Genomic DNA, 11,731 nt, shown 5'->3' with positions numbered 1-11,731 from the left:
AGGAGAAATGCTGCGAGGCGAAGGAATGCAGGAAAGCTTTGCGTGGCTGTGAGAGGAAACACGTGTCGCCCTTTTCTGAGTAGTTCTTCTGCTCTGGCTTTGGGACAGTGGGGGAGAAGAGTGTGTATATGTGTGTGTGTGTGTGTGTGCCCTCTGTATGGATGCTCCTGCCCATGCATGTGGCTTTAATCCTGCAGGAATGAAGACAGCACTGAAGCTTCAGTGAGTCCTGGAGTTCATGTGGGCTGAGGTTAGGAGTGGATCTGAACACAAGGCAAACAGTGTACAGTTTGAGGAGCCAAAGGAGTTGTGTGTTGGGATGTGCAGGGTTTGGACTGGTCTCCTGCTGCCTCTGGCACTCTTGCTTATGGTGTTTCCAGACTGGACTGAAGGAATCAGGCTGTGGGAGAAAGGACTGGTAAGTGCTCTATATCTGCTTAACCCCACCGGAGTGTGATCTTCAGCCTGGATGATTTGGGATGGATGATCAGGCTCATGATGTGACAGTCTGGGGAGCATTCATGTCACATCAGAACAGGCATCACTTGGAATTGGACTGAAGCTTCTTGGAGATGTTTTTTGAAGTGCATTTGTGCATTGAGATGATAATTGAACACATACAGCCATGTGTAAATGTTTAGACACCCTGGGTCTACATTCATTTTTCATCTTAGTGTACATTTAAGGACTTTTTTAAAGGACTGGAATTTAACATGCTGGAATAAATAAATCACAAACACAAACCCGCTCTAATATTTGTTCATGTCATAATTATTAAGTTTTACCTTGTTCCAGCACTTATTTACACTTTTTTTTGTTCACATAAAAAAATGCATGTAATTTAACCTGGGAGTGTCCGATATGACTGTATGTTTTATATGTTAGGTTCTGCAAATAAATAGGAATCTTGCATTAGATGTGTAGAAAAATGACAATCAGTTGGCATTTCTATATAGAACATCAAAAATAATCATTTCAACAGGGGTGTCCAAACTTATGCATATGGCTGTATGTGTAATACGTTAAATTCAGCAAATAAATAGGAACTGTGTCTAATGGGCAGTGAAATGAGATGTTTCAAGTTTCATGTAGAGGATTTATTCACTTAGTTCATAGAAATAAAATAAAGAAATACAATTTTGAAATAACATTAGAAATTAAAAAAACAATGTAAGTTGACCTTGGGTGTCCGAACATTTGCACAGACTACATGTATGAAATGAATAGAAATTATGCCTAAATTGTGTCTAAAGCGATTTAGATTTAGAATGATTTGTTCACTTATTTTCGCGTATAAAATTAGAAAAATGACAAACAGGGGTGTCCAAACTTTTGCAGGCAAATGGGCACACCAACACAACAGCAGAGTAGAGTTACCATGAAATCCATTTTTAATTTTTGCTGTTTTCCACATTTTAACGGCAGACATTCTTTCCTCAACTGCTTTCATCTCACTTTTTTAGCCCATACATTTTACAGCTTCCACACATCGCTGCGAATCTGGGTTTCTGTGGGTCTGTAAGCTCTTACTCCAGTACTTTTACGATTCTGCTGTTTTTCACTTTTTCACGTCATGTGGATCTGGAAGTTGTTCTTTACGTTGAGCCAGAATTACAAGATGTTGTTATTGTGAAAACAATATGCTTTTCTAAGCAGATGGAGGATACTATTAGTGCTTAATAAACACTGATCAGCGGCAGGTTTCATTACTAACAGTGTAATTAGACTGGTTTCATTAGATGAAGAGCAGCAGATGTTGAGTATAATGCTATAATACATGTGACTTACATGTATTGTGATAAATATTGTGTATCGCGAAAAAGTCTTTAAATATCGTGATATAGTATTTTTATCATATCGCCCAGCCCTACTTGGAAGAAAATCTTGATTTCAGTTGGAGTTCCAAAGCTTTCTTTTCCATCTCTTATAAAGTGGTTATTTTGGACTTGCATGATGGAGAGTTTCTTTCTGAGAGAGATAAATAAATGCACCATAATGACTAAAATGCAGATATTTCAGTACTTCCATAACTTCAATAACTATTCAAATTAAACCAAATGAAATATTAGCTTGAAATATCGGCCAAATCAAAACATGCACCAACTGTATTTGATGATACAGATATGTATGTAATGGCAACTTTCCATGAGAAGGAAAACTTCTTAACTTTCAATGAAGATTGTCATTTTGGAGCATTTCTGTTGGTCCATTCATCATGAGATGTTGACACAATGTAAAGAAGAAGAACTGATTTACTTTACATCAGCAAAAGTGCAAACGTATCAGAGTAAGAGCTTACAGAGCTACCTGCACTCAAGATTCACAGCGATGTGTGGAAGCTGTAAAATGTATGGGCTAAAAAAGGTGGGATGAAAGGAGTCGAGGAAAGGTGCTGAAGGTCATTCGCAGGAGGAGGGGAGATGGGAGGTGGGCTTTTCCTCCTTGGTTCCCCTCACATGTGGGTGACAGATATTTCAGCACTTGGCGAGAGATCTAGTTGACGGTGTGGAGAGAGGACAGGGAGAGTGAGGACGGAGGCAATGTGGGACAGGGTTAACATCTGGACAGCACTGCTCTGGTGTCTTGTTGCCTTTTGTTCGGTTTAGAACTATGATTAGCTCTGGCTTTGGCCCATTTCACCTCTCTTAGCTTTCTCCTCCCTGTGGTTAACCTCCTTTCGCTTTTTTTCATTGACCTCTTTTAGCCTTTTCCCCTTGTGGTTAAGCTGTTCATCCACACTTCCAGACGTCACTCTGCCTGCTGCCGGCGAAGCCTTCCTCTGTATGCAGAGTTTCTGAGAGGACTCAGAGAAAGTCATGAAACATAATTAAATAATTAAGCAATACAGGAACCTTTCTATCTTATCAGTCATAACTCTAGAAGTTATGGACGTTTGCATAGACCACCCATCATTTATTTCATTTACAGTCAAAACTGTGTTTCAAAAAGTTTTCACAGGTCAGGAAAAAGCAGAAAGCTGACAGAATGACATAGAATGACATAGAAACCTCTTACTCTGATATCAGATGTTTGAGTGTTTAGAGCGTCCACCTTTACCTGCTCAAACTGGTTAAACTGGTTAAAGTGGCTGACCAGCGTAGGGTATGCTGGTCTCCCAATATGACCAACCTGACCAAACTAGTCAACCAGTATGACTATCAGCATCAGACCAGCATGACTATCATTACCTTGCAAGTCCACCAGCATGGCCACGCTGGTTCCCCAGTATGACCAGCTTGACCAAACTAGTCAATGATTACCTTGCAGGTCCACCAGTATGACCACGCTGGTCCAGCATAGCATAGGTTTTCTTTTGAGTTTGACGGACTAGCTGGTCTATCAGCATCCCCAGCATGACCAAGCTGTTGGCAGCCTAGTCTTAGAGGTCATGCTGGTGATGCTGATAGACCAGCTAGTCCGTCAAACTCAAAGAGCTAAACTGGCTATGAGTTCTTCCTCTGGAAGAAACCTTCTTGACCATCGAAGACCAGCGTAGAAACCAGTTACCAGCTGGTCTTGAGCTGGATTCTTCTAAGTAAAATAATATCAGTCGATATTATTGTTATATTAGTCACGTTCAGTATCGGTTTCAGAAGAGAAAAGAATGAAATCGAGACACCGCTACAACCAGCCAATCCGAGAGCAGGAGGTGGGGCAACTGGTCAATTTGCGGTTGTGGAAAAAACTTCGAACATACCTTGATCGCAGCTTCCACTCTTTTCCAGAGATTCACTTGCAGTGCAGGGAGATCTTTCCACACGTCTCAAGTTCAGTCTTGGTCGTGAGCATTTTCTGCTTCTCAGCATCCGAACCGTCCCAAACTCATTCATTGATGCTCATCAGTCTGCTTGAAGTTGCTATCTGATATCCTCCCAGTCAAATGTTCTCCAGATGGTCCTGCAGGGCTTGTGAAAATCGGTTTGTACAAATGATTAAAGGCATCGCTCCAGATTTGTGCTGGCCCTCCAACGATTTCAAATGTAGACTCATTAGTCCAGAAAACCTTGTTCCTCATCTCAGACGTTCGGTTTTAGTGCTCTACTGCAGAGGATCTTCTTGGCTGTCTGTTTGCTTTACTCCACATCCTTTCTGACCCACAGCACTGAGTCGTCTTCTCACAGTGGAAGGATGAACACAAACACTTCAGATGTGAGAGTGAAGTGAGAGTGGAGCTTCATGTTCTCTTCTCCCTCAAAGATGAAAGCTTTAGGTGTTTATCTCATGAGGGGCAGTGTTGGGGCTCTGTCAGGACCACAGCACATTTTGTTAGGGGTCCCATTCCCCTTTATGCCATAAATGCACCTGATTGTACAACATGTTCATATAACTGTAACTAAAACACACTGGAAAACATACTGGAGTTTTATGTTTCCTCAGACCTCCTGTTTTCACTTCTTTTCCTTTGAGTTTCTCTTGAAGTAACCTAAAAAATCTCCTCAGAAATCTCTCTCGAAAGAACCTGGACTTAATAATGAAGGGTCTAATACTTTTGCACATTACTCTATCGGGTTGAGCAATGTCCATGATTTTTATACCATCTTAAAATATTGGTAGTACAGCATGCTGGGGGTAGTGTAGATGGTTCTGTGTTTACGTGGCCTACGTAAAATCTCACCCTTTAGCCGATACAACCGAAAAATTATTAAGTGACTAAGTGAACACTGTGCACAATTGTACACCAAACATTTAATAAATGTTAAAATATCAGTCTGACAACTACAAATGTTAAACTGCTCTGAATCAGGAGAGATTAGCTGGTTACAGCCGTAGCTTAGCGAGCATTATCAAATTCTGTTCTCCACAGAACACTTGCGATTCTGGCTGACAGAAACGTATTCCACTTATTAGTGTTTAGATGTAGTTAAATGACTCAGATCAGGCGGGTGGACGGACAGAAGGCTGAAATGAAAGTTTTCTTTCCTGTAATTTAGGATCTGTAGTTCACTCGCTAAGCTAGCCCTATCTTAGCTAGCTCAGCTACAAGTACAGAGAGTATCAGACAGGTCGGTGCGGCTGCTGTTGACTAACTGACACGAGTTTTCACTATAAAAACTGGCGTCTGAGAGTGCAAAGTCGAGTATGAGTAAGGCTAAATTAAACATGGCCTGTCTTGTTTGGACTCATAGCCGGCCAGCTAGGTTTAGAGTAGGGTAACTAGTGCTAGCACGCTAAACACCACAGCACAGGCCGCGTTCCAGCTAACTGAGGCTCGAATCACACACATCAGGATAAAGTCTGATATCTGAGAGCACAAAGTCGAGTGAAGGGTCTTAGGAGTGTTTTCAACTGTTTTCAGGCACATTTAGTAGACTGGTTGCTTTCCCTTTTATTCGATCTCAGCACACCACTAAACTCACAACTACGGTGGGCTTGTTTTGTGCCCACCTGTTTTCAGAGCATGACATCGCCAGTCAGCGAGTTCTGTGTCTAATCCAGTACATTTTGGTCATGATAGACACAGAACAGAAATCTGGCACATCAGACACACCGTAATTTAAAAAAACTGACCTTATATGTTACAAATTCTGTGTTACTATTAAGTTGTTTTATATATTTTTATCATATTTCCATTTCCAAACTTTAATTAATGACTTTAATTAATGTTTATTATCTGATTAATGATTCTGCCTTTGTTAGGAGGGAACTCTACCACCTCTTGACCCCTCCTCTGGGCACAGCAGGCTGAGAACACCACCGGCCCGTGCCAAACGCTACGCCATCAACCCTCTGGGCTACAAGTGGGAGCACTTCAACATCACCTACAAGTAAGCTACTGAGTGCGAGGGACGTTAAACACACTACTGGAGCTGCATCCCTTTTTTTTAGGATCTGTATGATTTCAAGGACTCTTGTGTCCAAAAGTATCCAGACGCCCCTTCTAACTAGTACATTTAGCTACTCTAAGATGTTCAAACACTGCTTGTGTAATATTTCTGCAAAAGTATAGCCAATAGTATGCTGCACTTTGGAGCAGCTGCACATAAGCCCAAAGAGTTCAATGCCAAATGTCAACTAGAGGGATATGAAGACTCCCAACCAAAAAAAAAACAGCTGAACTTTCACATTTAAAGTATGAAGTATATTGAACCAGTTGTGATCCAGAACTATTGATTCAACATTTTCATATCACTACACCACAATTATTATTAATGCTAAAACCAACACAAAGTACTGATTCATATTGGACTATTCATACTATACTCTCTGATTATTTTGTTTGTGAAAAACTATACATGCACTATGTGTAAATGAGTGTGTACCTCTTTTTTTTATACATTTTTCTCTCTATCTTTAAAGGATCACAAAGTTCCCCAACACACTAAATAAAGATGACACACGTAAAGCCATCAGCATTGCCTTCACCAAATGGAGCGATGTCTCCCCTTTAACCTTCACCGAAATCACAGACCCCAACAAGAGCGCTGACATCATCATTGGTAAGAACCACGTAAGCCACTTTTAGGAACAGATAGAACGTAGAACGTAGGAACAGATAGCTAGCTTAGTGTTGTGCTACAATTATGATTGTCTTAGTTTAGTCCTTTAAAATCCAAGGCCGAGATCATCCTCACCCTCGTTATTCAGTTACTGTTAAAAACTAAAGGTGCTTCAAATGGTTTGAGCGATGCCACCGAAGAACCACTTTTGGTTCCATAAAGAACCATGTAAAGTGTGAAGAACCTTTTTAAAGGTCTAAAGAACCAAAGCATTTGAAGCACCTTTATTTTTAAGAGTGTACTATAGTGTTTTTTTGTGCGAAGGCCTGTAGGGTATTAGTGTGTGTGTGTGTGTGTGAGAGAGAGAGAGAGCAGTCAGAGCATGATACTTGTAGATGACCATGCCTTTTAGATGAAGCTGCAATACTTACATTAAAAATATTATTATGATTATGATATGATTATAAAGCCTTTGACTCACACTCACTGCTGAACTCCACTCGTACTGAAACTGGCTGTGTTTTTGCTTGGCCAGGTTTCTACACGTTTAACCACACAGACTGCTGGTGGTCTCCGCTGCACCCCTGCTTTGACGGGCTGAACGGAGAACTGGCCCATGCCTTCCTACCCCCACGGGGCGAAATACACTTCGATAACCACGAGTTCTGGATCCTGGGCAAGTCTCGCTTCAGCTGGAAACAAGGTACACCAGAAAGAATCTCCATTTATGAGTGTGGGGAAGGGTGTGGTCTGGTAGGGGAGTGACACATACATCTGAAGGTGGCATGTGTACTAGAGGCATGATGATATTATTCACACATAAATATTTTTACATTTTAAGTTTTACAATTTTAAATTAGTAAAATATTTTGGTTTGATTTTGTAATATTTTGTACATTTAGAATGTATTAAAGAATTCTATTAAACTAATTATAATTAAAATTATAATAATACATATTTATATATTTTATATTTTGGCTTAGAATAAAAGCTTTTAAATATTATAGTATAGTCCTGTAAAAACTTTTAATTTTAACAAAAAAACCCCAAAAAAAAAACAGTTAGAACCAATAGATATATAAAGAGCCCTGTTGTTGTGAGTCAGTAAGCTTCCTCCTTGCACACTTTACTCTTTTGCTGCTCCCAGAGGCCTCAGTTTGATCACAGACAGAGACCTTTATTATGATAAATAAGTAACTGAGGGCATTTCAATGATAGTTTTATATTTTAACATATTTTTGGTTATATGTGTAAATCGCTAAATCCTCAGTAAGTCAGTGCACTGAAGTTAGAAACAAATTGAGATTTAATAAAAATGTTATTATATGTGTGTGATAATTATTAAAGGCTCATTATTTTATGCATTATGTGGCATTTTTGTGCCATTATTCTTTTTTGTATTTCTCTTTATTTTCTGTCTGTTCTGTATTAATCACTTCTCCTTCCTCCCTCCTCCCTGTGCAGGAGTGTGGCTGAATGACCTGGTGCAAGTAGCTGCCCATGAGATTGGTCATGCCCTCGGCCTGTGGCACTCACGGGACCCTAATGCTCTGATGCACCCCAACGCCACGTACACAGGCCAGCGCAACATTGCTCAGGACGACATCTGGGGCATCCAGCGGCTTTATGGTAAAACTGGACTTCTGAATAACATAACGGGGGGCACTTAACTGACCTTGGATAATCAGCTTATATATATATATATATATATATATATATATATATATATATATATATATACACAGTCATGCCCGAAAGTATTCATACCCCTGGCAAAGTTTGACTTAAATTTACTTTTATTTAACCAGAAGTTATATTTTTGTCTTGAAACGACACAGGCATCTCCCAGGAGATAACACGATGATGTACAAGAGGCATCATTGTGGGAAAAAGTATTTCTCAGCTTTTATACACATTTGAACAAAAAGTGGCATGTCCAAAATTATTCATACCCTTTGAAAACTGTCACAGTATATGGGAAAATCCAAAGTTCTATACCATTCCAAATAGTCCAAGCTGTTTTAAAGCATCCTAATTACCCTGATTCATTGGGAACAGCTGTTTTAATCAACTCAACAGGAGAAAAACAGCAGCTTTCTGCAGTTGGTTTGTGGACAGTCATGGCTAAGACAAAGGAGCTCACTAAGGACCTGCGGCTGTGCATTGTGGCCGCTCACAAGTCAGGAAAGGGCTATAAAGCCATATCAAAATGTTTTCAAGTTCCAGTGGCTACAGTGCAAAGTATTATTAAAAAATACAAGAAGTTCCGCACTGTGGAAAATCTCAGAAGATGTGGTCGGAAGCCAAAAGTGACACCTGTGCTGGCCAGGAGAATAGTGAGAGAGGTGAAGAAAAATCCAAGGATCACCACCAAGGCCATCCTGGTGAATCTGGACTCTGCTGGTGGCGACATCTCAAGGCAGACAGTTCAACGGACACTGCACACTGCTGGGTTCCACGGACGCAGGCCAAGGAGGACACCACTTCTCCAGAAAAGGCACACAAAAGCCCGCTTGACCTTTGCAAATGCTCATCTGGACAAAGAAGAAGACTTCTGGTGTTCTGTTTTATGGTCAGATGAAACAAAAATTGAATTGTTTGGCCACAATGATGTGTGCACCATTTGGCGTAAAAAAGGAGAAGCCTTCAACCCTAAGAACACCATCCCCACTGTCAAACATGGTGGTGGGAACCTAATGTTTTGGGGGTGTTTTTCAGCCAATGGACCAGGGAACTTGATCGCAGTAAATGGCACCATGAAAAAAGAGCAATACATCAAGATTCTCAACAACAACATCAGGCAGTCTGCAGAGAAACTTGGCCTTGGGAACCGGTGGACATTTCAGCACGACAACGACCCAAAACACACAGTCAAAGTGGTGAAGAAATGGTTAGCAGACAAAAACATTAATGTTTTGCAGTGGCCCAGCCAGAGTCCTGACTTGAATCCAATTGAGAATCTGTGGAGGGAGCTAAAGATCAGGGTGATGGCAAGGAGACCCTCGAACCTCAAAGAGTTGGAGCTCATCACTAAAGATGAATGGGCAAAAATACCAGTGGAGACATGCAAAAAGCTGGTCAGCAATTACAGGAAGCGTTTGATTGCTGTAATAGCCAATAAAGGCTTTTCTATTAATTATTGAGAAGGGTATGAATAATTTTGGACATGCCACTTTTTGTTCAAATGTGTATAAAAGCTGAGAAATACTTTTTCCCACAATGATGCCTCTTGTACATCATCGGGTTATCTCCTGGGAGATGCCTGTGTCATTTCCAGGCAAAAATATAATTTCTGGTTAAATAAAAGTAAATTTAAGTCAAACTTTGACAGGGGTATGAATACTTTCGGGCATGACTGTATATATATATATATATATATATATATATATAAAGAATGTGTGCTTGTGTTTCAGGCTGCTTGGATAAGAAGCGCGTGTGTGACCCCTGGGCCCGCTTAGGGTTTTGTGAGAGGAGGAGGAGTTTCATGAAGAAATATTGCCCTCAGCGCTGTGACCTGTGTTACGGTGAGTGAGTTCATTGAAGTCAGAGGTGGGTAGTTCAGACCTGTACTAAAAAGTAAAAATCTTCCACTGGACTGTTGAAATCTTCCAACTGTCTGGACATCTCTGCTGCTGATTTGAGCTTATAGAGAAAACAGGGAGTTAGAGCACAATTCTGGGGCTGGATTTTTACTATTTGAATCTGATTAAAACAATGTTTAGCCCAACAACTTTCATGTACAGCATTTCACTTTCTAGTCAGTGTACTAATGTGTAATGTAATCCTAGACATCTGTGGTGTCTGAGGATTTTCACTGGTGCTGCAAGGCTAATGTGAAGAAGAAAACCTCAGACAGCAAGTGTGTTGTCAGGGGGAAACATTTTGTAAATTCGATTTTTTTAAAGAATAAAATATTGATCTGTCCATCAGAGCCCTTGGACGCTGAGTCCACTCCTACTCCTCCTCCTGCCAATGTGAAAGTAAAGATGGTGCCTCGGGGGAAAGTGGTGGGCTTCCGCTGTGGGACAAAAAACACAAAAGTGCCTCCAAAAGTCAGGTACAGCACAGCCACTTTCAAAACTATAACACACAGCCAATATTTCAAAAGATCTTTTTTTAAATGTAAAAAAATAAGAACGAGTTATTAACTTCCATAACTACAAAATTTACAAATGAGTTCCACTTTATAGTAATAATAATTATTACTAATAATATTATAATTATTAAATAATAATTGATAGTAGTATAGATTGATAGCTTTTGTTTAAGAGGGTAAAAATGTACTTATCCTAAACATTAGTAACTACTATGAATTATTTAGTGTCTACTATAAATTATTCAGTATCTACTATAGATTATGTAGTATCTACTTTGAATTATTCAGTATCTACTATAAATTATTAAGTATCTACAATGAATTATTCAGTATCTACTATAAATTATTCAGTATCTACTGTGAATGATTCAGTATCTACTATGAATAATTCAGTATCTACTATAAATGGTTAAGTATCTACAATGAATTATTCAGTATCTGCTATAAATTATTCAGTATCTACTATAGCTTATTTAGTATCTAAATCGAATTATTCAGTATCTACTATAGATTATTTAGTATCTACTTTGAATTTTTCAGTATCTACTATAAATGATTCAGTATCTACTATGAATAATTCAATATCTACTATAAATTATTAAGTATCTACAATGAATTATTCAGTATCTGCTATAAATTATTCAGTATCTACTATAGCTTATTTAGTATCTAAATCGAATTATTCAGTATCTACTATAGATTATTTAGTATCTACTTTGAATTTTTCAGTATCTACTATAAATGATTCAGTATCTACTATGAATAATTCGCTATCTAGTATAAATTATTCAGTATCTACAATGTATTATTCAGTTTCTACTAAGAATGATTGAATACTGTAAATGGTTAAGTAGGCACTATTAATCGTTCAGTATGGAGTAAGGACTACATCTGATATTGATGTGTTTCCAGCTGGTATAAAGACGGAGAGCAGCTCCTGACCTCCATCCCCGGCTACATCAGCATCAAAGACCGTGACCTGCGCATTGTGGCTAATGAGTTTAACGAGGGCACGTACACCTGCAGGATCCACCGGCGCGGCACAGTGGTCTCAGCCAACTCATGGGCCATCAGACTCAAACCAGAACAGGCATCCAACAACATCTGACAATAAGAGGCCGAGAACAGTGAGGAGAGACTGACTAAAGCACTCGCACTACCTCCAGCACTAAAATCCATTCAGAACTGCCCTCCTTAT

The 11,731-nt window shown here is 39.5% G+C and overlaps 1 protein-coding gene across 1 annotated transcript; it reads left to right on the top strand.

Annotated features, from left to right (window-relative positions):
• Window positions 1-319: 319 nt before the first annotated feature.
• mmp23bb (matrix metallopeptidase 23bb) lies at window positions 320-11,641 on the top strand. The gene is made up of 8 exons (XM_072695840.1): window positions 320-418; window positions 5,638-5,765; window positions 6,298-6,437; window positions 6,973-7,140; window positions 7,902-8,066; window positions 9,851-9,961; window positions 10,368-10,494; window positions 11,446-11,641. The coding sequence occupies exons 1-8, from the start codon at window positions 320-322 to the stop codon at window positions 11,639-11,641; spliced, it is 1,134 nt and encodes a 377-aa protein (XP_072551941.1).
• The last annotated feature ends 90 nt before the right edge of the window (window positions 11,642-11,731 follow it).

Source organism: Salminus brasiliensis, chromosome 13 (assembly GCF_030463535.1).
Source record: "Salminus brasiliensis chromosome 13, fSalBra1.hap2, whole genome shotgun sequence".
Taxonomy (NCBI): domain Eukaryota; kingdom Metazoa; phylum Chordata; class Actinopteri; order Characiformes; family Bryconidae; genus Salminus; species Salminus brasiliensis.
Note: the sequence above shows the minus strand (reverse complement) of the source record. Positions and strands in the feature narration are given on the sequence as shown.